General features: G+C 45.2%; 1 protein-coding gene across 1 annotated transcript in view; it reads left to right on the forward strand.

Moving 5' to 3' along the window:
- Prkch (protein kinase C eta) overlaps nucleotides 1-27,355 on the forward strand; it is a 203,096-nt gene that overhangs the window by 80,119 nt on the left and 95,622 nt on the right. Inside the window, exon 3 of the mRNA XM_031356847.1 lies at nucleotides 26,287-26,437. Within this exon, the coding sequence (XP_031212707.1) occupies nucleotides 26,287-26,437 (151 nt within the window). The remainder of the gene's footprint in view (nucleotides 1-26,286; nucleotides 26,438-27,355) is intronic.

Consider the following 27,355-nt stretch of genomic DNA (forward strand, 5'->3'; position numbering starts at 1 on the left):
GCAGGTGGATCTCTGAGTTTGAGGCTAGCCTGGTCTACAGAGTGAGTTCCAGGACAGCCAGTGCTACACAGAGAAACCCTGTTCTGAAACACACACACACACACACACACACACACACACACAAAAACAAAAAAACAAAAATGAAAACAAAACCAAGAAAGCTCCCTGAGCTAGGTGTGTAGTATGCTGACACACTGCTTGCCTAGAATGTGTGAGGCTATGGGTTTGATCCCCAGAAGCACAAACTGAACAAAAGGAAAGAAATCCAGATGTAGGACCAGGGACTGATTACCCAGAGGGGTCATGAACTTGTGCTGAGAGAGTTTTCAGATTGTAGAAGAAGAAAGGTGAGGCCTCTGTTCAGGCACACAAGGATAAGACAGACAGACAGACAGAAAGAAAGAACAAGAGCTAGAGAGAGAGTGCCAGAGAGCCTCTCCTCTCCTCTCCTCTTCCCACCCATCCCCTCTCCTCCTCTTCTTTCCCCACTCCCATCTATTGAAAAATTCCCATACACAGCCCTGGCTGACCTCTGGTTCATTATGTAGCTTAGTATGACAATGAATTACTTCTACCTCCCAAGTGCTGGGATTACCAGAGTATGCCATCACACTTGGCTTTATGCAATACTAGGGATTGAAGCCCAGTTTTGTGCACTCAGCTACATCTCTACTTAGAAGCTGGAGATTCACAAAGTACCCCCTGGAGTTTCTGAGTACTGAGCAGGGTGAAGAACTGCCAGAGGCAGGAGGGGCAGGGACCATCCAAAGAATCAGAAATGGCTTTGTGTGGTGCCCACGCCAGGACCAGAAATAACACCTGTCTACCACCAAGACTGCAAATGTGAGGATGGAGGCTTTGGAGCCCAGAGCAGGCAGAGCACACAGAAAATACACAGATCTTGCTCCCTGGTGGAGGATGACCAGCTCTGAGTGAATCTGCACTGGTCTACCTAGCAAATCTTAAAAGCAAGGTCTGATGGTATCAAGCTATTTCCAAGTACCTTAACTGGGTCACAGATGAAACTGAAAATGTACGCTGAAACTATCTAACACTTGGTTGGCAAAAATTCACATTGTCTGGCATCCAATCAAAACAATCACCAAAGAAGCAAGAACGTATTACCCACGCTGAGAGCAATTCATTTGCAACTGACCCAGAATGCAGACTTTAGAATTGACAGACAAGATGGTGAACACTACTATAAAACAGTATTCCCCATGTTTAAAAGGTTAGTTGCAAATGTGGAATTTTTTTTTTTTTAAAGTTCCCAATTGTATCTCAAACCATCCCCTGGGGAGCTCTTGACAAGTCACTGAGGACTGTGCACCTGCCTGATCTAGGAAGCAATTGTCACCCACCATCTTACTGCATTGATGCTTGTCATGTGAGGTCACTGAGGACCGTGCACCTGCCTGATCTAGGAAGCAGTTGTCACCCATCATCTTATGGTATTGATGCTCTTCATGCCTGCTCTCTCAGAGTTCCTGCCCTCTGATGTCTACTCTCTGAAATCTGCTGGCCATCCTGGAGCTCCATGGCGCTCTCTTGCTTATATCTGTGGACATCTATGCCCTTCAGTCAGTGTTCATCTGGGGTCTGATCTCGGCTCCCACCACTGTCACTGAGTCCACAGGCTCTGCTTTGACCTTGGGCTGTACTTTGTACTCCACTCCTTCATCTGGTTTTGTAGCCCTGGTCTCCTGAGTCCTAGCTTTAGTCATGTGTCTAGTCAGGCACTGTGGACTCCAACCTGGCATTCATCCTTTCATTTAGTAAGCACACATCTCCCATCCCTATGTTTACTTGAGTATACTATGGAGCATATGGTGAACAAAAGCATCCCCCCACACTCCCGGACCCCCCCCCCCCCCAACCTTCTCCCTCATCCCCCAGACACTATTTTGTGTCCTTGACTAGCTTTTCTGTTTTCTTCCCTAATTCTTGCCCATCTCTCTGTCTTATAACTTGCCCCACCTCCTTTCTCAGGGAACTTCTGAGGTACCACATTCCAATTCTGTTCTCCCTGTGACCCTTGGTTTCATCACCTCAGGCCCCACCTAGTCACCCTGTTTCTGTCATTGCTTCCTTCTGGGATGCCAAAGCTTGAACACAAATATTTCCACACCCAATGTTTTGTATTTCCAGCTAAGTTAATAGCAAACTAAGGTTGGTGTTGATTGAGTGTCCTGTACCCCTCCCCTCCTTAACATGGTAATCCGTGTCTAAAGGAGACCAAGAGAAGGTGAGTGAGCAATGGCTCCTGTCATTTCCCCTTTAATAAGCTGCCACAGCATCTGCTCCCCTCCCGGTTCATGCTGTATCGTCCTCTCAGAGGTGGTGTGTTTGGGGATTTTATTCAGCCCTCCATTTTCAGCTAGATAAATGCTGAGGGTGACAGTTGGCCTTGAATGAGGATGTGTAATCTCTAATGAGGAATGTGTAATCTCTAATCAGTCAGGGGAGACTTGGGGAGTCTGTTGACTCTTTTGACATTACTTGCGTCAGACTATGCTATAGACTCTTTCTTTCTCTTTGGCTAACTGGGTTTCTCTTAATGCTATACTGGGTCAGCTTTATAACTTTCCTATCACCCCCATTTAAAATAAAATGATTTTGATTGCGGGAGAATGCACCTAACATGAAAGGTACCACCTCATCGATGCATGGCTCAGTGGTATTAAGCACATTCACACTGTGTGTGGCCATTACTGCTCTGTCCATATTCTGAGATCTTTTCCTACTATTCTAAGTACCTCATGTCAGCGCTGTCTTACAGTAAGCGCCATCTTACAGTATCTGTTTATTCCCCCCCCCCCCCCGGCTTCTTTTCCCTCCACATAGTATACTCAAAAGTCAGCCACATTATATTATATGCCAGAATTGTGGGGTTTTTTTTCCTTTTTTTTTCTTTTTGGATTTTCGAGACAGGGTTTCTCTGTGTAGCCCAGGCTGTCCTGGAACTCACTCTGTAGACCAGGCTGTACTCGAACTCAGAAATCCGCCTGCCTCTGCCTCCCAAGTGCTGGGATTATGGGCGTGCGCCACCACTGCCCGGCTAGTGGCTTTTTTTTTTTTTTTTGCCCAACAATATTCACCGTCTCTCTATAATTTACTTACCTAGTTTCCTGCCAGTGTGCACTGCTACTCACTTTCAGTTTTAAAATATGTTCATATTATTAAGATTGGACCTTGTGCGTTTTTGAAACTTTGCTTTGGACTAAGTGGATACTTCCGTAGCTCAGGCCCTCTAACTTGGCTAGTGAAGAAGACGAAGAGGTCTTGTCCTGAGACTCCGTTCCTCTTCCCATCTCTCCACATTTTCTTTCTTCTGTCCCCTCTCCACTAAGAATTCTCTTAGAGTTACCCACTTAGAGTCATTTCTCACCCAAAGCACTGCCTACTTCCAGAACTGACATCCCTTCCCTCCTCAGGCGCATTCTGACTTTGAAGATGTAGAGCAGAGATGGAAATGTTCTCATCTCCAAGAAGTCCCCATGGGAGAAGGCTCTGAGAGTTTTATTGTGGGGTACTGGGCCCTAAAGTTCTGGGACAAGAGGAAAAGTCAATATCCTGCTACATTTAAATTAAGAAGGACCGAGTAGCTTCCTATGCCCTGTTTAGGGTTTGCCCGGAAATTCTGTCTTTCTCCCATTTCCCCCTTTCCATGTCCATCTTACTTGAAAATGAGGTGCTGGAGGGCTAGAGAGATGGCTCAGCGGTCAAGAGCACTGACTGCTCTTCTAGAGGTCCTGAGTTCAATTCCCAGCAACTACATGGTGGCTCACAATCATCTGTAATGAGACCTGATGCCCTTTTCTGGTGCCTCTGAAGATAACTACAGTGTACTCATATAAATCAAATAAATTAATAAACCTTTTAAAAAAAAAAGAAAATGAGGTGCTGGGATTTTAAACCGTTTATTAATCTCTGCAGGTGACTTCACTCTCCACAGGTCCCAGCCTTTTCCTTATACAGAGGGTTTGTTTCAGGCTATCTGAACCCCACATTGCTTTAGCAACTAGAATCTTTATTACTCGCCTTTGGGCAGCCTTCCCTGATTTCTCATTCTCAGTGAATGGAAAGTGCCTCATTTCTAAGGCAGAAGGAACTGTTCATAGGAAGTGGCATCATGGCTTTGAACCTTTTGATCAGGAGGATCAAAATTCACCACTAAATTCCCCAGATCTCCTCACAAGCATTGAACTTTGCATCTTTCTTTGTTACCAGTAAGATACTTAACCTAGTAACAAAATTCAGAGAATTGAGGACGGAAATTAATGAGGCTTTTAAAAAAATGGTCCAAATGGGGCTGGAGAGATGGTTCAGTGAATGAGTGCTGGCTGCTCTTCCAGAGGACTCGGGGTTGATTCCCAGCACCCGTGTCGTAGCTCACAATCATCTGTAACTCTGCTTCTAGGTGATCTGCTGCCACCTTTTAGCCTCCATGGGCACCAGGCATGCATATGGTGCACAGATATGCATGCAAGCAAAACACCCATGCGCATTATGGTGGTTGTTTTTTTGTTAAATTACGAAAGTATGTAAGTACTAGATGTGCAGATACTTGACTGACTGGGATAGTCAGATACTTTTGTAAGGAGGTCTCCCTCTGCCTCAGAAGTTCTGGAGGAGCAGAAGAGGGGAGGAGGGAAGGAAAAAATGGAACCAGTGAGGAAAAGGGCAGAGGAGGAAGTGAACTATCTTGTATCTTATAGGCCAAGATCATCCATTCACCCCCGTATACCAGTGTTATGGCACCAACTGTGTCCTGGTAATAAAACAACGAATGAGACAGTATTTGTATTTTCAGATGGTTCACGGACTCAGGCAGAAAGTCACGTGAATACTTCTGTGCGTGCCATGTAATGATAAGTGATCATAGCCTCAATAGACACAGTGACTGGGGTCTCATTGGAAGGGCTTTGTGACTGCAGTGTACATGCTTCTAAGGACTGATGTGGAAGCCACAGCAGCCTTGCCTCTCGGCTGAATGTGTAAAGTCAAGGCTGTTTGACGGGCCGATTAAACTTGAAAAGGGAGAGTGTGCCTTCTGCCACCTCAAAGGCAGCTGTTTATTGAATTTCTCCACCCTGTGATTGTTTCGCTATGGAACGCTTCCTGGAGGAAGACCTAACAGCCGCACAGGTCTGTCCTGTTCTTTAACTGTGTTTACTGAAGTGACTTCTGGGCTTGTGTTCTTACAACGCAGCCCTTCACGTACTGTGTGAGAGAGGACTTGGGCTGCACTGTAGACTTAGTAGCTCGTACTCTGAAGCATGTTTTGTGTCTGATAGATCAGGCTTTTATTTCCCCAAGATCTGGGCATGAGCCATGCCATATCCTCATGACAAAGAGGCAAATGTGTCAGCATTCCTATTTCAAAAAAATGCTCACAGAGGGAGTTCATTAAATATGTTTCAGTGTGATGGATAATGACAGTACATTGCAGATCATGGAGGTCCACGGAAGAATCCAGGGATGGAAGATGAAGTGGGGGCTTACAGGAATGTGCCGTGGAACTGTGTGTTCTGTTAGGGGCCAGCCTAACCATGGGGTGAGTGTTACTTCCTTTTGCCAAGATGTAGCTTGAGAATCTCAGGGCAGCAGGAAGCATCTGTGGCAGAGAAGGCCGGCTATATTCCTCCCCTTGACCCCAGATTCAAAATTCCTCTTGGAGGTTTATTTTTGGGGCCAAAAGGTGCCGGTTAATTCCTGGGATGAACTAGATTTAGTAAACAGTAAATAGCAGTGACTGGAAACGTGTCATGTCATGGCGACTGAGAGAGCAAGGACACTAGCCTTGCAGCCCAGGCTGTGTTCCATCTTGAGAATTAGGCTCCACCCCTTCCTGACTTCCCATTGTGGTTTCGAATGAAGAAGCCATTGTTCACCTTCCTTCCTAAAAGAAGCAATATATTTAACTTCTGAATCTTTGCCAGACTGATAGAGAACTGAGCTCTATGAGGGCTACACCCATGGCTTCCCACCCGAACAAACAGGCTGCCCCCCCGCCCCCGTCTGCTTTCCCTGCACTCGTTGATTTTTCAAGGGGCTCAGCTGGAGGTTTGCAGCTGTATGCTCCATGGTGGCTACAGGACCCTTGATTCCCAACCACTGGTGAATTCAGGGGAGAAAAAGACAGACTCATAGCTCTTTATAACAGCCTTTGATTCACCTTTAAAAGCAAGTGTCTGATGTGAAAAAAAATCTGTGCTATTTCTGGACTTTAAAGCCCATCACAAAAGGCTAACACTTTGTTGAATAGTTTGAGTCCATGCAGGTGTCCTAGAGCAGAAGTTTTCATTTATTTTTAAGCAACAAATACTTTTTCCCTCAAAGTAAGGTCTGCAGAACACAAGTGCTGTGGGGTTTCTCACATTCACCGCGCTCGGTGTTAGGGGCAGGCTGGCTCACTGCCGGTGGGACTGTGCTCTGCACGGTAGGAAGCCTACCAGCTTCCCTGGCCTCTGCCCACCGGATGCCGGCCATATACATGGTCTGCTCTTATTGTGACAATCAGAAAGATGTCCCTAAATATGATAAAAGTCCCCAGAGGATTTACAAAGTTGTTCTTGTTTGAAGCACAATACAATATGGTTCATGAGACTGATTTTCAAAAAGAAGGAATCCAGGTATTAGTGGTGGGATTAGGCTCCTATCTGAGAGCTCTGCTCAGGGTCCCCTGGTGAATGATGTAGAGATCTCTGAGTGTCCCAGAGCAGGGCAGATTACAACTGTTAAAACCTGGGGCACAGAGAGCTTGTTGCTAACAAAGCAAAACAACTGAACTAGGCAGATGCATAGGTATCTTGAACCTCTGTACATTAGCTGCCTGCGTGTGTGTGTGTGTGTGTGTGTGTGTGTGTGTGTGTGTGTGTGTACTTTACATGTGTACCTGGGTGGACTTAATACAGGAAAAGGAGGTGGTTGGGTGAGGTCTGCCAGGCTCCATAGCATCGTGGTTTAGCTTCCACGATGTTTACCTTGCCCCCTTGCCTTCCCATCTTGTGCATGCAGTGCATGAATGTTTGTGCGCATGTGTGCATGTATGTGTATGAGTGGGTATTTGTGTGAGCTCACGTGCACCTTCAGAGGCCAGAGGAAGAGGTTGGGTTTCTTCCTCTGTCGTGTTCTACCTTATTTCCTTGAGACCCTGTCTTCTGCTGAACCTGGTACTTACCGCTTTCCTGTTATGCTGGCAGCCAGCGAGCTCCAGAGAGCCTTCTGTCTTGCCCGTCCCCCCATCATTGGGCTTCCAGGTGTGCATGGCCCTACCCTGCTTTTTGTCATTAAATGGGCACCAGGTATTCAAACTCAGGTCCTCCTGCTTGCTCAGCAAGTGCTCTTGCCTACCGACCCCCCTCCCCAGCCCCCAGTTTGCTCTGCTTTGCCAGGCATACCAGCCTCAAACACATGGCTCCCAGCACATGTGAATACAGTTGGCCCTTAGTGGCATCAAACTCTAGCTTTCATAAGGCTTAGCAGAACTGGTTCTGCTCCCAGGGTCCCATGGACTGTCTATCTTTTGTGGCCTCTTTTATTTAGTCTCATCAGATTTCAGATCAGACCAGAGTTGTTCCAAAGTCATTCCATGGGTTTTTGTACCAAGTGATACACCCTTGTGTGTATGGGCTAGGTCTAGAGCAGCGGTTCTCAACCTTTGTAATGTTGGGACCCTTTAGTACAGTTCCTCAGGTTGTGGAGACACCTAACCATAAAAGTACTTCATTGCTGCTTCATAACTGTAATTTTGCTAGTGTTATGAACCATGGTATAAATATCTGACATGCAGGGTATCTCATATGTGACCCCTGTGGGGGTTGTGACCCACAGGTTGAGAACTGCTTGCTTTAACCTTAAGCTAAGTGCTGTTTTCCCCCAGGCCCTTTGAATGAGGGTCTCAGGGGGAACTCTGGGAGTTTGGCACACACCTCTCTACCCCCGCTCTACAAACTAAGGCTGATAAAGCATTGTTCTGGTCTCTTCTCCAGGCAGAAACTGGACCTTGCAAAACCCAAAACCAATTCCACTAAGTGAGCCACTTGTCACTGCAAAAAGACAGGCTGGGGACAGGAGGAAGGGAGGGAATTGGCTGCTTAAAGGATCTCTGTCAATCTGTCTCCCAAGCAAACTCAATACAACCCTCCTTGGCAGCATGAACGAGACCTTAAATCAGTGGCCAGCTGCAGCATGTCTTAAGGATGTGCCCCTCATCCAAGTGTTGGTCTGGCTGCGGGTGAAGGTCTCGTGTTCGGAGAGCAGTGTTCAGTTTTCCGAAAGACCACATGACCACAGCAGTTAGCTTGGGGATGGAGAACAAAGGGGTAAGCAATGCTCACTGACTCTGAGTGGCCATCTGTGGCTCTACTGAGGAACCCACTCTACCTTGAGTCCCACAGTCTGCTTCCCATTCCTGGAAGAGCCCGTGGTAGCATGCCTCTGGTGTTGGCAGTCCCTTCCTGGTGTCTTAACTTGCCAGAAAGTAGCTCACATGCATGGCTTAGGTTGGAACACAGCCCAGACCTCCCTCACCTTCACCCACATCTCCCTCTGGCCCTTGATGGAGGAAGATGGCTGCAAATACAAAACAAAACCCGATCTGAGTTTTGAGGGCATTTGATTGGCTTACATCTCTGGTGTGGATTGTTGCTATGATGTGAGCTACCTAACCAGGAGAACTGAAGGAGACTCAGCAAAGGTTATCCGCCGCTCCTGCTAAGTTTTTAGTAGTCATTATCTAGTGGTTAGGTTTCCAAATGACCAAGTAGAGATAGTTGGTTTGTTTTGAAAGAAGAGTGGTGTCCCAGGGGGTACTTCTCTCTCCCATGGTTCCCTGTAAGGAATGGCATTTCCTGAGCTTTGCATGCCGATCACTTCTTATCCTCAAAATACAAAGTTAGTTTTAGGTGATACTGATAGAAGTACAACAATCGGACATTACTAAGTTGGAAGTTGAGTGTAGCGGGATAGCCCCATGATTTGAGAGGCTGCGGTAGAAGGACTGGAAGTCTAAAGCCAGCCTGAACTATATAATGAGGCTTTGTATAAAAATCAAAGATCGTGCTGGGCAGTGGTGGCGCACTTTAATCCCAGCATTTAGGAGGCAGAGGCAGGCAGATTTCTGAGTTTCAGGCCAACCCCGGTCTACAGAATGAGTTCCAGGATAGCCAGAGCTACACAGAGAAAGCCTGTCTCAGAAGAAAAAAAAAATCAAAGATCGAGCTGGGTTTGGTGGAATGGGACATGCCTTTAACCCCACTTCTGGAGAAGCAGCAGCAGGTAGATCTCTGTGTTTGAGGCCAGCCTGGTCTATACTGTGAGTTCCAGGACAGCCAGGGCCACATAATAAAACCTTAAAACACAGCAAAACAAAACAAACACATAAACAAAAATACAGCAGGGTTTGAATGGATTTGGCTGTAGTTGCAGAGAGTATTCCTACACTTTTGTCTTAATACACATGATCTTGCCTTGTCATTTCTAATCAGCCTTTTCATGTTGGTCTTTCCTTGGCCTCACCTTACCTGAACCTAGAGAACAAGGCAAGTTTGCTGTAGTGACCCGTCAGGCCTCCCTGTGACCTGTGAAGCCTCACACTTCTCTGTCTGGTCCCAGCCTGAAACTGGCTTCTTGTAAAACTCTCATAGCTACTCACCTATCACATATGCTGCAGTCTGGTCAGAGCCCAAGGCGTGTAAGGACCTGAGTGTGTCAGGCTCTTTTACACCCTCACTCCCATTTACTGCCTCATGCAAGCAGGAATTCATTCATTCACGCCTGTGTGTGCTGTGGACACCAGGGATGCAGCTATCTGCCCCTTACTTCTAGTCTAAGCAGGACAGTGTGCTGCTGCTCAAGAAGGGTGGTGGCCTTGCTTTTGTGGGAGCTGTGAGGAGGTCAGTCAAACTCTGACTGAAAGTTGTCAAACCCTGAGGCCGCTAGGGTGGGAGAGGAAGGAGAGGGAAAGATAGCAGTGGTCAGAGCTGATGTGTACTCCAGGCCTGACCGGGCCGGGTGAGCAATTTGGTTAATTATAGCACATCCCGCTGCAGATACACAGTTTTGAAGATTTTGCCCAAGACTTGAAAGGCAGCCATTTGCTGTAGGAGCTTGGCAGGGTGCTGAAAAACCCTCTGGGCATTTCCTGTTCCTATTGGCACCCCAAAACTTTAGATCCAATTCACACATCACCTACTCCAAATGTGTTGAAGATTCCTAGATAGTACTTGGGCTTCTTCTCAGGTCTCCTAGGACGCTGGCCACATAGACTGGAGATAAGACAACAATTGCTTTTGTACTTTATCTGTTTACTGACTTGTGTATCTTTCCTCCTGGACACACAAGTCCTGGTTTCTCAGGACTTAGCATGCAGATTCTTGGGTCACACCTCAACTGTTATGGCTCAGTGAGAGGCTGAGTCTCAGAATATCCGGTCACTGGCAGACACATTACAATAAACTGGAAGCTTATTTTATTGAAAGTCCTGCTTTTTATGTGTGTGTGCACACATAAGCATGTGCACAAGCTCACAGGAGCTCGTGTGCTTTCTCTTATTCACACTTCACACACATTTCTGATGTACGAGGTATGTATGCACCAAGCATTTGTTTTCCAGGCTACAAAGGGTATTGGTGTGAAGTTGCCTACATCTCTGGGTGAAGCTGGGTTAGAGCCTAAAATCTAAGGTTCACAGATGGTTCCAGTGGCAGGCTCCTTCTCAGCGTCATTGTGGCCTGTCAGGATGGCCCTTGAGAAACAAGATGTCCCTTTGGAGCATAGCATCCAAGGACACAGGGATGAGATAAGAGCTCTTGAAATTGCATTTTATAGCTTTTAATAGCACTTAAGTATAATCTACAGACACACTATTAGTGGTAGTCAGACAGTCTTTGATACAGATGTTGGGAGGATGCAAATCCATAACATTTAGGTCTTGCCTGCAAGAGTATTGACATCTTGCAGGGTTAAAGGCGAAAATACTCATGTAACTGAATGCATGCATGCTCAGAGTGTGAAGGCTGCTCCGAGCGCTTGCTCAGCACTGGAGAGCATTAGGGACTGAGGAGAGACACAGGAGGAGCGCGTGGTCTGGGAAGCTCTGTGGAGACCTGAGGGTGAGGAAGTGCTTTGTGAGATTTGATTTGGGGAAGGTAAGAAGCCATGTCAAGTGAATATGAGGTGCGTAGACAGAAGCCCAGCAGGAGTTGGGCCTCAAGCAAATGAGCACACTACAAGTATGAGGCTGTCTTTCGAAGGGGATGCTAGCCGAGGTTTGGAAGGGCCTTCCTTGTCTCAGATAATTTTCTATTGCTGTGATAAGATGCTGTTACTGAAGCAACTTAGAGAACAGTTTATTTGGAGCTTACAGCTTCAGGGGCTTAGAGTCTGTCTTCGTTAGGCAGGAACATGACAGCATCCAGGCAGGCATGGTGCAGGAGGAGCTGAGAGTTCTACATCTCCATCTGAAGGCTGCTAGCAGAATACTGGCTTCCGGGCAGCTAGGATGAGGGTCTTAAAGCCCATGCCCATGGTGACACACCTATTCCAACAAGGCCACACCTTCTAATAGTGCCACTCCATATACATCATGACAGAGTCTATGATCATTATGGTGGAGAACATGGCAGCAGGCAGGTAGACATGGTGCTGGAGCAGTAGCTGAGAGAGTTGAGACAGCCATGAGGCAGAGAGAGAGAGGGAGAGGGAGGGAGGGAGGGAGAGCATGCGGGAGATATAAAAGCCCACACCCACTGACACTCCTCTTTCAGCAAGGCCACACCTCCTAATCCTTCCCAGACAGTTCTATCATCTCGGGGATCAAGTAATCATTAAGCCCCTTGCAGGGGCAGGTCTTAAATGAAAGGCCACATGTACCACGTTCAGGAATTTAAGCCTATTATCCTTGATCCCAGGTCCAGGCCCTTAGCAAAACTGAGGGAATTTTCATCTAAGGCAGTCACCATGTGTTCCTGTTTCTGGAGAGGTCACCCTTGACTCCCAGGCTGATGGAAAGCAGCCCATGGAGCAACTGGGACAGTTTTCATTTGTGTATTGTTGTTGTTCTTCAGAGGAATGTTTTACATTTTACATGTCCCTGCCTCTGCATGCACACACACTGACACTCTGACACAGTCCCTACTGTGCCTCTCTGTGCCAGCACCTTCCATGAAAACATCCAAACAGACGAAACGAAACCACAATCACCTTAGTTGTCCATTCTAACGGCAGTTCTCAAGCTGCCAGGCGCATGGCTGAGATAAAGCTTACAGATTGCCCCCAAAGCTGCAGAAGCGAGACTAGACAGATCCGTCCACCCACACCATTTGTGCGAGGGGTCTCCTCTGAATAGCCCTTCAACTGGGGAAAGCCTTTTCTGGATTCACACAGTACTCTATTCTGTGAGGAGCCTAGTTGTGTTTTGGGTTTGCTGCAGAGAGGGAAGGGGGGGAACAGTCCCCCTGTCGCCCATCCTGTTAGGTGGGGAGGCTGTACCTTATTTTAAAGTGGTTTCTCTTGAGAACGTCTTCCCCTTAGTGGCACCCCACACCTTTGTTAACAGAGGAGATTATCAGAAGAAAACATGGAAAGTTGTTCTGTGATAGGATTGGACTCTTTCCCCTCTCATGAGGCAGGGCACACTCCTGAGGGGAGTGGATGAGGAAGTGGGGACGTGCAGCCCTTGTGGAGAGCAGAGGCAGCTTCCCTTCTGGAAGTCTCATTTTATCGCCAGACCACAGAACCCAGCTTTGCTCTGATTTGAGCAGACAGTGCTGTTTATGACTGGCCTCTTCCCAAAGGTCGCTTGATACATGATCAGCTTAATTTTGACATCCGTGTTCATCTCTAACTTTGCCCTGAGACCCTAAATCTTTTGGTGGCAGGTCACAGTTTGGATGACTGAGACATTTCAGTGTCTGTGAGCCACAGAAGGTAATCTAGTCCCTACTTCTGTGGTTCTGGGAGTCAGTGGTTGCCTACAAGACCTTATTAAAAATGTTTTTCTTTTTTTCCCTTTCCTACCTATGTGTCTTTAAAACACTTTTTGGAGAAGGAGGCAGACCAGCTTTCAGAAGCCATGGTTTCATCCTATTATTGCTTAGATATTTGAAGGGAACCTGAATGGGGTGGTCCAAGTTCCATTGTGGTATTCAAGGCCAAAGGTTAAAACTGTGTTCTTTTTACTTTTAAACACAGGGCCTCATGCAGGGTAAGCGAGCACTCTCCCACCGAGTTATATTCCCGGCCCTCTCTTTTACCTTCTCTTTTGACACAAGGTCTGGCTAAATCACCTCTGTTGGCCTTGAACACCCTCTATTGCTCAGGCAGGCCTTGAACTTGCACTCATCATAACAGATTGTGAGAATATAAAACCAAAAAATTTAGTTCTGACCTGCAAGACATTTAAAAAACAACTTTAAGAACAAAGGGCACACAAAATACACAGGCAGCTGAATGTGAAGAGTTTGGGGTGGGCATGGTCGCCTGTTCCAACAGCCCAAGGTACTATGATTCAAGGAGGCCTGTGCCACCAAACTTGACTAAAACAAGGTTCTTACAGGAAGCAGAGCTAAAGCTAGACAGAATTATCTCTTAATTATTTTAGAACCCACCCCTCCAGTTTTACAGGAGTTTCCAGTTAGTCTGGGGAATAGACAGAAACACAAAAGGCTCCATTCCTTATGGGTCACGTGAGCCACTCCTATTTTCTTATTCAGTACAAATACTAAACTGAAGACAAGCTTGAGAGCCAGGAAGAACACTGGTTTCTAGGTCCTTGCATCGGATGATTCTGTTTACATTAAGTCTGTAAGCTTTGAGTGGCAGCTCAGATAGAAGCTTGGAGAACCGAGTGAACCCTGTTTCTCACGGCACACAGTGACTGTTTGTAAATGCTCAACATTCAGAGGGCCTGCGTTCCTCCGTTGTTTTTGATCTTTGTCATCAAAGATGAAGTTGAGTATTTTTTTAAGGCAGTCTGTACAATAGCTTAGTGCCTCCTTCCAAAACAAAGGCGGTGGTCATGCCCAGAGTTACTCCTTACAGAGCCTCTAGGGTCCTGGAATGTGTCCCCTGGACTCTGCCACAGTTGACTAGCTGCAGCAACAGTTGCTACAAGTCAGAGCTGTGTCAGTTAATTAGGAACTTGATAATGAGGCTAACAAGATTCATCCAATAGGGGCCAGGAAAATAAAAAGGCTGTACTAGAACTCTAGAGAGAAAGGAATTGGTGTCATTTGGAATTTTTTTGTTTGTTTGTTTTTTGTTTTTTGTTTTTTCGAGACAGGGTTTCTCTGTGTAGCCCTGGCTGTCCTGGAGCTCACTCTGTAGACCAGGCTGGCCTCGAACTCAGAAATCCACCTGCCTCTGCCTCCCAAGTGCTGGGATTAAAGGCGTGCGCCACCACTGTCTGGCTGGATTATTTTTTAACACATTAAAATTTTACATCATACGCTGTATTATCTTATTTAATGAGAAGTTTTATTTTTTAAAAAAACCTTTTTTTCTATACATTTTGGCTTAAATAATCTTATATTTGTGGGAATTTAAAACTCGGTATAGGTTTTATTGCTTCCCTTCCATGCATAAATGAAAAGGAGGCACGCTTGTCTTACCTTTCTGCTATCTTCACGTTCTGTCTGTGAGCCTTGGCCAGGGAGTATTCAGTTGAATTCCATGGATCCAATGTAAAGACAATAGGGGAAAAAAAATAAAAAGGCTCCCAAGTAAGTCATGGTTCCCATGAAAGAGAACTGTTTCATTAGATTCGAATAGACAGTTTTGTCTGACCAAGAACTACTAAACACACGGGATCGTGCTCAGCATGCCTAGGAATTAGGGAAGTACTAATTAAGAGCATACTATGACTGTGTCGTAATGCAGACGATGAAAATACTCATGACACCAAATCTTCCTGAGACTGGGACATGCTAGATTACAGCAAGGTTGCAGAAAACGGTATAGCCACAGAAAGACAGTGCCTCGGTTTCTCCGGAAGCAAGCAGAGATCTGCCCTGTGAACTGGCAATTCTTGCCCTAGAGGAACGAAAGCAAACCTCCTTGAATTGGAAACTGCCCAGCCGTGGTGCACTGTGGGACAAGAATGAGTGTGAGCTCAGTATCTGTAGTGTTTTCTTCAGAGGGGGTTCCAGGTGGGTGCTGAGATAGCACGCGGCCCCTCTCTTCTCAGACCCTCTGCACTAAACACTATTTACATGGTAAGTAAAGGTTGTCCATCAGTTTAATTTTAAAACTCTGCTATGCAATAAATACAGATATCATACCAACATATTCTTCTGGTGAAAAGTGGCCTGTTTCCATTAGGTGGTCACATCTGGTCCATCGTAGTTGTATTTTCTGGTGTTCAGGTGCTCCGCATTTCTTGTGCTTAGTGTTTTGCTTTGAATTAGATTGAGAATCTTCCTATCAGTATATTTTACTAATTCCATTTCCCTTGTCCCTACTGGTTTGTAAAATAGAATCTCTGTAGGAGGTTATGCATGGAATCTTAATATGTCTGCAATGAATTCTAAATAAAGTTCAGTACTGCAGGCCCCACTTAGAGCAATTTAATGAGCTTAGTTAGCATGCGTCTTTCTCCTGGCTTCTATGCAAGTGTTTGGTATTTTAGTTTTACATTTTTGTCTTTTGAAGTCTCATTGGATATCATTGCTACCTTTCCCTATCTTTGTTTATATCTACATACATATTTGTAATTTTAGATCAACATTTTTAAGGAGCATGGATTTTGAGGACCATCTCCCTCATTTTGAAGTGTTTACATAGTGAAGGTCATGAGCCGTCTTTACTTCACCCTCATTCTTTGAAGATAGTTTTGCCAGTTACACAGACTCTTAAGAATGAGGGGAAAAAAAAATACCACAAAACCAGGCCAGTCACTTAGCTCAGCCTTTTCTGTTTCTAGGGAACCTTGCCACTTGGCTCAGAGGCAACACGTGACCTGTATGGGCTTCCTTTTGCCCACAAGATAGCTCCGTCCCGAGTATTGCTTCTGTTCAACGTTGTAACTTCACACCAGGGCTCTCGACACTTGTCCTTTTATCCAATGGGATTAGGGTTTCTATTGCTATGATAAAACACCATGACCAAAAGCAGCTCGGGGAGCAAAAGAGTTTTATTTCTTCCAGGGAAGTCGGGGCAGGAACTCACAGCAGTAACCTGGCGTCAGGAGCTGAAGCAGAGGCCGTGGCGGAGTGCTGCTTCCGGCCTTGGTCCTCAAGGCTCGCCCAGCCTGCTGTCTTATACTGGAGTTCAACCTGCCCAAGGGTAGCGCTACTGCACTGCCAGTGAGTTGGGCCCACCCACACTAATCTCTTACACTTGTAGGTGGCCCTGAGCTTTAGCATGCAAGGTGCTTCGTGTCTCTCTAGGAGTTTGTTTTTCCAGATAGGATGTAGTATACCCAGGCTCTCCTCTGGGGTCTGTGACCTCTCCAGCCTTGGGTAGCTGGCTAGGTTGAGGACTAGGCATGAGTTCCCTTGGACTGTACTTAAGTCCAATTTAGACAGTTGTTGGTGACGCCCCAGGTGCCACTACTGCACCTCTGGGGATATCTTGTTGGGCCAGTTGCTCTGTCATGGGCTTTACAGGTGAGTCGGACTATTGACTGCGTTTCTCCTTTGGCAGTGTGTGCAATTCCTTCGGATTCTGTGAGAGCTAAAGTTCTCAAAGCCCCTACTCGACGCCATAGATTAAGTTAAGGTAGTAATAGAGACAGACCCTTTTCAATGAACTTGAGTTGGATCCATTTCTAGTAGCACCGAATAAAGAACATTGGGTGACAGAGGGGGTAATTTCATCCAAACACCTGTTTTCATTAGAAGTTAAATGTCCCTGTCAAACCTTTATTTATACCACAAACTCAAAATATGAGCATGTTTAATTCTTAAAAATCTTTTAAATTTAATTTGGTTTTTGTTTAATTCAAAGAATAATCTAATTGTTGAGCAACAGCAAAGGCCCCAGCTTGACAGCCAAGATGCATGCTTTTAATTTTTTAGCTTCTGAGAGGGAGTGACCAAATAATATAAATGACATTGGATTAAAGGAAGCATCTCTTTGCCTGTTCTTTTTTTTTTTAATTATTAAAAAAAGGTAACTGATGTTTAGATCCCTCACAAGTGTTTCAGGGGGTTGACTGTGTGACCACCTTACTTTCAGTGTAAGGCATTGTATCGGTCTGATTCCAGGGAACAGGCTAGGTTTTTTAAAGTCATGGTGGGTCAGTCCTGGGAGGCAGTGAAGTTGGAGAAGAGGAATTTCCAGCAGTGGAACTGGAGAAGGAAGTGACTGGGCAGCTGTCTCCATGGCTAATGCCCAGCAGGGCTTTCTAAACCCTATGCCCAGAACTTGGGAGCTCAGAAAGGACCTTAGGAAGCTACAAGTGGAAAAGTAAAGGGGGTGGGGGGTGGGGGCCTGAAAGGGAAATGGAATAAGCCAAACGAACGGCAGGAAACACATGTTTATCTGGAAAAGATTTTGGTTGGATACTTTGTTTGTATAAGAATCTTTTTTGTGTGTGAGGAAGGAAGACCAACCTGGGGTTGGAGGCTGAGGTGGGGGTGGAGGGAGCCCCTAAGCTTCAAGTCAAAGAGAAAAACAGATTCCGGGCGGTGAGAAGCCTAGCTCTCATGGGGAGGGCTGTGCTCATGCTCCTGTGTCACTTCAGTTGGGATGTGTATTTGTCGTATGAGAGAAGATGGGGTCAATGGTAGCTTCGGTATTAATATCAACCATTAAAAAAAGGATGTGGAGAGATTGGGATGGGGGCTAAAAAGTAGTTAGCACTCCAGGGTGAGTGTGACACCATTGATTTAAGACTGTGTCTGTGTCGTGTATGTATTTGGCATGTTCGCCAAGGAATTTGGAAGCTATTTGTATAGTAAGGATTAGGATGACTTTTTTTTTTAATTTTATATCTATCTGTTTTCATTTTATGTTTTGCCTACATGTGTGTCTGTCTGTCTGGTGTATGCCTGATCCCTGTGTAGGGCAGAAGCAGGCATCAGATCCCTTGTAACAGGACTTACAGGAGGCTGTAAACCATTGTGTGGGTGCTGGGAATCCCCAGCCTCATAGGTGTTGTTTAGGCAACCTTCTCCATACCTCCTTTTACTCACTATGTAGCCCTGGCTGTCCTGGAACTCACTATGTAGACCAGGCTGGCCTTGAACTCACAGGGATCTGCCTGTCTCTGCCTCCCTAGTGCTGGGATTAAAGGTCTGTGCCACCAAGCCTGGCTTTAGGGTAAGTTTTTAATAGTCTCTGCATCTTGTGCATTTCCCATAGTGATATCTTTCTAAACAAGAACAGAAACAATGAACAAAGCGTGATTCACTTCTATACAATGTTTAAAAAGTTGTCAGGATGGGAGCTTGTGAAGGGTCATTTTTCTCTCAGTGAAGTTTTGTAACAAAAGACATGAAAAATACCCAGATAATTGAGAAATGTTTACATTTTGAGCAAATAAAACCAGCATACAGTAATCTAACTTGAGCCCAAGATGACGTACTATGCTATTTTGAGAACTTTCTAGATAAAATAATACTGAGAATAACGGTGAGATGTGCCCCTAAATGAGCCATTCCAGACTTGATGGAAGAGAAACTTTCCCATGTCATTCTGAAACTTAGTGGTAACCCAGTGAAGAATTTTCTTTTTAAAATAAGGCCAGAGAAGAGGTAATGGCAGATGTACTTAGGGGTGAAATCAATTCAGGGAAAATGAAGTATTTATAGAATCACAACAAGAAGGTAGGAAATTTTAACATTTTTTTTATGACAAGAACCATAGGATTTTTACGCCTGATAATAGGGAATGTATGTGGTTGAATCATTTGTGCTGAAGCAGTATGTATCATAATAACTGAAAGTTACCATTGGGAAAATATTCTGCTTAAACTCCGTTTCACAAAGAGTTTAAAGAAGCATACAGAATGTGCACAAGAGTTATATATGTGTGTGTATAAAATATAATACATATGTATGTGTGAATGACTGTATATCATATACCTATGATATTAATATATATGAATATATGAACATCTATATGAATATATAATATATATATAATAAGAAAATATAAAGAAATCAGGACTAGGCTATCAATTTGTTTCTAGATTTTCTGGACATACTCCCTCTAACCAGAAAGAAACTGGAACTGCTGGTAAGTTAATGAACTTCCAGTGGCGTGTGCCAGCTAGAGGGCAGACACCTAGTTTCCTCATCCCTTCTTCAAGCTTTACTTGTACCTTTGTGATTCCCCACAATGTGTTGAGCCTCAGATGCCCAAGATGGAAACCTGTTAGCCGTGTGTACTTCGTGGGCTCCCTTTCCTTCTCTGTCTTGCTCCCGCAATCTTCAGTCGTTCTGAGAATTCTTTCCCGAGTGACTTTCAGTTGACTCTTGATACTTGCAAGAGATTATTGGCTTTAGGATTGCCTCACAGGTATCGAAGTGGAGGTGACAACTAAGTCTCTGTATATGAAACGCATAGTATTTGCATATCATGTATATTTTAAATAATCTCTAGATTACTCGTAATTTTAAATACAATGCAAGTGTACTTGTCACGGTATGATGAAAGAGTGTGTGCTTGTTCAGTAGAGAGGCGTTTAGGAAGGTCTTCTTGATCTGAGGTTGCTTGAATTTGAGGGCTTGGAAAGTACAGATGCACAGGGCTGATGATACATTTAAGTCTTTGTCTCGAGCCCCGTGCCTAGAAGAATCCATGTGATGGTAGATACTGACTGAACAGAGCGGGGACAAGCAAACAGCCAACAAAGCCAGAATCTTTGGATGACTCCAAGGATCAATGAACTGTTACTGCTGAGGACAGTGACAGTGTGGAGGAAAGTCCAGTCTGAGAAATGTCAAGCTTTAGGCAACTCAGAGATATATCAAGGGACACTAAGGAGCCACAGAGAAGAGGTAGCTAGAATGTACATTTGGGAATCGTCGGTCTATAGGCAACCGTGAGAAGCCAAGGGAATGGAGAAAGTACGAGTTGCTCCAGAGATGAATGGGCATCCAGAAAGTCCCAGGAAGGAGAGACTGAGACTTGTAGAATAAGAGCAACCAGGGCTGGGGGGTGGGGGTGGGAGTAGGGTGGGGTGGGGTTAGGGGTGGAGCAGAGCTTCTTCTAGAAGTCCTGAGAGGCAAGGGCTTGTACTTTGGAGTTGTATTAGAGTTGTGAGGAAGGAAAGGAGATGAGGAGGAGAAGGTGAGAGGCCAGGGTGTCTTCTCAACCCTGGTGAGAGGTTTCTCCCGTGGCTCTTAATGGAACTTTGGTGCCGTTTCAAAGTTAGTTAAGTTCTGACTGACTTCCTGCTACCAAGACATGCTTCAGGGACAGCAAGTCCACTCACCCTTCACGGTTAGTGGGATACCATGGTCTGTCCAACTCAGGAGAGACAGTCTAGTAACAAGCTGCTCCTCCATCCTCCTTTTGCATTGGTAGCTGGCCTGTCCAACAAAGATGTCAGCATGCTGGGCCTTTGTGTGGGTCAGCCTTCCTCGGAGGGAGCCAGATCCTTTGGATGCAGCCCCCTGAGAGCCAGCATTAGACACAGAGTCTGTGGCATCATCTGAATCTGGAAGTTTCTGTCGGCCAGTTAAACTCCTTTAGAAAGCTTAGAAGACTCTGTGCTTTTCTATACCTCTGCTGGGCCTTTGCTGCCATTTAAAAAAATGCATAGGCCTCTGTGCCATGTTGGGCATCGGCAGTGACGGAAGAAGTTCCTGGAACCTGGGCACTATCTTAATTCAGCAATTTCTCATTCCTCTCCCCCAAGCCACTGCTAGTCTCAGCACCTTTATGCAGCACACTAGAGGACAAGATATGCATCTCCCATGATTCCTCCTTCACTTACCTCCTGCCAAAGGCTCCCACCCACGGGTAAATGTGTGCTTTGTGCACAATATAGCCTGTCTCTGTTCATATCAGCATGGCCTCAAACAGGGATCCACCATCTTCGAGTGCATCATGCCTCCTGTAAAGAGCCCTGTGATCAGACAGCCACTTATTCTATGAGTTTAGTAACATGGAGGAGACGTCTCCTCTGTTTTGCCCCATTCCCTTCCAGAGATGTGGTGGGAGCATCTGGTGCATTTGGTTTTGTCATGATTAGTAACTTGGTTGATTGGTCAACCATAAAGTTTTCTGGTTTGTTTTGTTTATAATTGTTTTTCTTCCATATGCTACAAATGATTAAAAAAAAAAAAAAACTCTCTTGATAGAAAGAAAAGCCTGGTGTTACTCAGTAGTTCGACAGCAGTAACCAGAATCTGCCCTCTTCTCTGGTGTCACCGGCTGCTTGACCCCACTTAACCTTCCTGTTAGTTTCTGAGTTTCCAGAAAATGTATTACTTCCCAGGAATACCAGGAAACTGTGTGAATGAAGAGCACACGAAGAGAGAAAGTTAGGAACTGTGAACATCGCTCTTGCCCCGAGTCAGAATCCTCCAAAGGCATTTTCAAATAAAACCTCACATCAGCTTAGTGAGACAAGCAACTTCTGAGGGTGCAGAAAGTTACCTTTGTGGAGGTGTTGTTAAAGCTGATTTAAAGAGATTCCGGAGCTCCGTGCTGCCTCGGTGAGGCCTCATGTGATGTAAGTTTCGGTGAAGAATAGCTTTTTGGCAAATGAGCCCTTACCGTGGTGGTTCCTAGGTGTGAGCACCCAGCAGTTCTCAAAACTGTATGCGGGTTAGCAGTCAGGTTTGCCATGCTGAAATTTTGTCAAGGTTCCTTTTCGTGATATTGACAGGCTTGCCCTGCAACCCCTATCTAGGTAATGGCTGCTCACAGTCAACTCCTGGAGGGACATATGGGGCTGCAAGGCTGCTGACCCCTGGAGACTGGAATGTGCATCTCCCTGCCCGGGCTCAGAGCCAGTTTCCTATTTATTTAAGAGGCCCTGGGCACTTGGGAGCCAAGCAGAGCTTGTGATGCAAGTTTTAGCTGTAAAGCATGTTGGGGGTTGCCCAACGTGTCTGACTGAAATATGATTTGAAAGATTTCTCAAAGCCTAGGTGGCGTGAGCCGCAGTCAGGATTAGGTAGTCTTTTACAGCCCTTTAAATTCCGACCTAAGTAAACAGAAAACCAGTCGGAGCAGTGAGGAAGCCCACTCTGTCCTCAGATTGTGAAGTGGGGTGCAAGTCTGCAGCGGGAGAGTTCCCTTTCTCCTTCCTGTTCATAGCATCAGTCAAGAAGATGCCACAGCGGGTAATGCAGACCCCAAACTTTTTGTGTCCAGATGTCTTGCAGATTCCTGGGTGTGTATGTGGGACATGCGTGTGTGTGTGTGTGTGTGTGTGTGTGTGTGTGCATGCACGTGTGCACATTTGCTTTTGAAACAAAAAGGTGCACATAGGAGGAACATAGGAAAGAGTGAGTGGCGTACAGGCAGATTCCCTGTGTATTCAGGACCTGCAGAAGCCTGGCTCACGGGGTTGAAGCTTAGAAGAGACTGGGCTCTGCTCTCAGCCTGCTATGGTGCAGCCAGGCAGCATTTTACCCTGCCTGAAGATTTGGCGGAGGCTGCTGAGTTCTGGAGCAGGTAGGAGAAAGAAGTCTAGTTGGAAAATAGAGAGGTATTTAGCAAAGGATGGTAGACGAAAGCAGCATAAAGGACAGCAACAGATTATGTTTAGATTTCCTGGTTAGAAGGAATCTGGAAAGTTCAGAGTTCATGCTACTGCTCTGCAGACTGGCATTGAGCAAACGGAAAGGATTTAATTCATGAAATATTAAAAACGCAGGCGAGCTGACCTTTTAGCCCATCTTTGTAGTATTAATGGAGTAAATTAGTAGGTTCTCAGTAATTAGACTCCGACAGAGTATTTAATGTGTGTGTAGGTATGCTAAGTGTTTAGCAATTCAATGCACATCCTGCGTTGGCCACGACTGAGCTGTGTCTCAGGCTGATGTTCACATGACTACACAAGTGGCGATGCCTTCAGTCTCCGTGTATCACCTGCCACCCAGGGAATCTTGGAGCCTGTTCACTGGGGGGTTCCTGAGAGGCTTTGGGTAGCGTAGCGGGGAAGGGAAGGGCAGTTGGGGTGACTTCTGTCCTCTTGTAGCCGTTGCCCAATATTGTAGCTGTAGAACCTGGCCAAAATATTGATTCTGTAATGCATTATCCTCACAGGGCGCAGGACATTTCATCTTCTTGAGACAGAAAACATGAGAGAGAAGTAAATTAGGTAGAATGACAGAGACTGCAAGCTCCTCATTGAACACAGCTGTGATTTTACCTGTGTCTGGGCCTCTGAATTCAATGGCCTTTTATCTAAATATATTTTGGCTCTTCTTGTATTTTCTTCTTTGGGCTTCCTAATGTAGATTACACATCCCCTCTATCTTTTATTAGTGCATGTTAGCATACAAAACGGGGTTTCCTTGTGCCATTTCCACATGTTGTACTGTACATCCATTTCCACTTGGATGTACTGATCCCTTCGGTGACCCACACTCATCACTAGTTGTGTCCCCTTTGCTTCCATGTGTCTTTAGATTATTTTAAAGGTAAGAATTTTTAAAATGTAGGCTCTCCCTTTGTTACCCAGATGGTCCTCAGTGCTCTGAGCTCAAGCAGTCCTCCTGCCTCAGCCTCCTGGGTACCTGGGACCAGAGGTGTACCACAGCACCCAGCTGACCCAGCTTGTCTTGGAAAAGATTGCAGTACTTATACCTGGATAGACTGTATGTTCTTGCTTACTGGCATTTTTTTTTTTTAAATATAAAACCAGAAATCCTTCAAGTGAATGGCTGAATGTAAGAAAGTATACATTTACACTTTGAAAGATAATTAGTCCTCACCCCCAGATATTTCTGCGAGAGCTTCTGTGTTTAATGCTATGGGTTGTTGCTTCATGTTGTGTGTTTTGAACGTGTTCTTCATTTCCCCTTCCTGGACAGAGCTAGGGAGACAGCGCTAAGGCTTTGTACCAAGAACATACTGTAAGTCCTGGCCGTTCAGGATCCCGGTTTATCCTCCTACCAGCCACTGTCAGCACACACACACACACACACACATGACTCTTCATAGTTATGAATTTAAAAGGTAGAGCATGGGCTGGCGAGATGGCTCAGCGGGTAAGAGCACTGACTGCTCTTCCGAAGGCCCGGAATTCAGATCCCTGCAACCACATGGTGGCTCACAACCACCTGTAATGAGATCTGACGCCCTCTTCTGGTGCATCTGAAGACAGCTATAGTGTACTTATGTATAATAAGAAATAAATCTTTGGGACTGAGCGAGTGGAGTTGACTGGAGCAAGCAGAGGACCTAAAATTCAATTCCCAACAACCACGTGAAGGCTCACAACCATCTGTATAGCTACAGTGTGCTCACATAGTTAAATAAATAAATAAATAAATCTTTAAAAAATAAAAGATAGAGCACGATTTAGTTTTGTTCTTACATGCCTATCTTACATAGGATTTGACATCTTGACATATTTACTGGCTATCTGCATAGTTTTAAAATTGTCTTTTATAATCTCTACTTTTATGAGATTGTTCATTTGTTTTCCTTTCAAGTTCCTCCCTCCCTCCCTCCTTCCCCTCCCCCTTCATTCCCTAGGGTCTAGGGTGTTCTGGCCAGGTGTTTCCCCATCAAGCTGTATATCTCTAGTCTTCTTTTAAACATTTTATCTGGAGACAGGATCCCACTAAACAGCCCAGATTAGGTTTGAATACATCTTATACCCTAGGCTGGTCTTGAACTTGTGACTCTCCTGGCTCAAGCTCCCAATTAGTTAGATGTCAGGCCTGTGCTACTATGACAGGCTGATTTCTATATGTCTTATGTCGTAACCCTCTCCCTCGTAGTACAAATCCCTTTTCTCTTCAGTTTGTTTCTATCAACTATTTGCTTTGTGTGTTTCTCCAAGCAGAACTTTATATATCTAATTGTGAATCTGCTCATCTTTTAAGGCATGAGGGGTTGGCTATCCTTCTTCAGTCATAGGAGTATAATATTTTCCATGCTTTCTTCCATTTCTACAATTCCTCAATAACATTTATTGGAGATTGACTCAATTGGTTTTGTCACGTTGACACAAACCTAGACATATCGAGGAAGAGGGAATTTTAATTGGGAAAAAAATGCCTCTATAAGGCATGTTTATACAGCATTTTCTTGATAAATGATGGGTGTGGGAGGGCCTAGCCCATTGTGGGTGGGGCTGTCCCTGGACAGGTGGTTTTTGATGGTAATAGAAAGGAAACTGAGCAAACCATGAGGAGCAAGTGAGTAATTAGCACCCCTCTGTGGCCTCTGCTTCAGCTCCAGCCTCCAGGTTCTTCTCCTGTTTGAGTTCCTGCCCTGGCTTCCCTTAGGGATAGAGCTTGACCTGAGAGTTATTAGCTGAAGTAAACCATTTTCCTCCCAAGTTGCTTTTGGTTGTAATGTTTTATCACACTAATAGACACCCTAACTAAAGTCATGCTATACACTGAGAGCAGTTACAGCCAGATAGCAAATTCTGCTGCTTTGCTACGCAGAGGGTGATGTACTTAATAATCTTGTATTATATTAATCACATAGCTGTAAGAAAGGACTTTGAATGTTCTCATTGTGAAGAAATGATAACTGTTTGAGATGATGGGTAATCTGTTCATGCCATGTTGAGCAGCTCTTCAGGAATAGACAAATATATTGAAGCATGGTTCTACATACTGTAAAATTGCTCGCATTTATTGTCTGTCAATCCTCTAGTCTAGATTTAAAAATTATTCATTTATTCTCACATAGTTTCTTACATTTTCTTTATACCAGTGATTTATTCCAGAAGCATCCTGAGGATGTAGGCTGGCTTTAATCATCATGTCTCTGCACGTGTTGGGGAAAGCCTGGTATAATAACATCCATGGAAAACATCCGCTATCCTTAGATGCTGCACAGTTTTCAAGGACTTCAATTAGGAACCTCTATTTTTATATATATTATAGAGAAACTTGAACTTTCACCTAATCCAGATTAACACGGGAGTGTCTTTGCCGACTGTGTTTGGGCAACCCCCTCATCTGGTTGAGAGGATGGCAGAAGTGAAGACTAAATTGGTTTGCCAAGGAAACCCCAGAGTTCCCCCTGTCTCTACCCCTAGTCCTCCTGAGCTCAGATTACAGACCTGTGTTACCATTCCAAGCTTTTTCAGATGGCTCAAGGGATTTGAACTCTGGTCCTGATGCTTGTGTGGTGAGTACTTTATGAGTCATATCCTCAGTCCATGTCTCCCTTTCTTGTAATACACAGCCACTCTCCAGAGAGACCGCATCTTCAAGCATTTTACCAGGAAGCGCCAAAGGGCTATGAGAAGGCGAGTCCATCAAGTCAATGGACATAAGTTCATGGCCACGTACCTGAGGCAGCCCACCTACTGCTCACACTGCAGGGAATTCATCTGGTGAGACAGCCTGCTTACCCCGCCTCCCTCCCCCCATCCCCTCCTCCCTGCTTCCCCCGCCCCAACCTTGCTGTTAGAGGTTTATGTGCCGTTTCAGAAGAAAACGGATGGATATGTAGAACTATTCCTCAGATCTGACTTTTGCCCCCTCGGGTGATATGTTGACCCTCTTTTAGCAGGTTTAATCCCACTACTAAAATAATAAGAACAAAACTAAGTAGTTTACCGACCCACACATTAGGTATTATTTGTATCCTGGTTACTTCATTGAAGATGCTAATGGATGAAAAAGCATGAATCAGAGAGAGAGGAGCCAATCAACTGATAAATTCGAAAACCTGGCTGAGGAGAAAGGAAAATTAACCGTATTGCTTTGAGGAAGGCATGGATTATGTGATTGGTGGTGGGAAATAATCGTGGTGAGAGAGTCTAGTTCTCAGTGGTGTCCAGACACATGGCATCTAGTGGAAGGCTGTGGCGCCTAGTGGTCCTCTACCGCGATCTCACCTCCCGCAACTGGGAACTAATGTAATTAAAGGGTGAGACATCCTAAAGACTTGGGACAATGTCTTACAAGATGTAAGCCTGAACAAGCAGTGGCAAGTCCATAGCAGAAAATTAATGTAAGCAATAATTACTTTCAAAGAGAGTCATGGTTAAGCATACTTACAGCATTTGTAAACAGAATTAAAACTCCTGACCCCCAACACACACATGCGTGCGCTTGTGCATGCGTACACACACACACACACACACACACACACACACACACACTACCATAGAACACAGCAGGGTGAGGCATAAGTCAAGCTCTGAGTAGAAAGGAGATGAAGGCACCATGTCTGCCCCCTTGTGGACTTGAGTGGGAGATGTAGAGGTAAGACAAGGGAGAGTGCTCTACCCAGGTAGTAGCTGCAG

Source organism: Mastomys coucha, unplaced genomic scaffold (genome assembly GCF_008632895.1).
Source record: "Mastomys coucha isolate ucsf_1 unplaced genomic scaffold, UCSF_Mcou_1 pScaffold6, whole genome shotgun sequence".
Taxonomy (NCBI): Eukaryota; Metazoa; Chordata; class Mammalia; order Rodentia; family Muridae; genus Mastomys; species Mastomys coucha.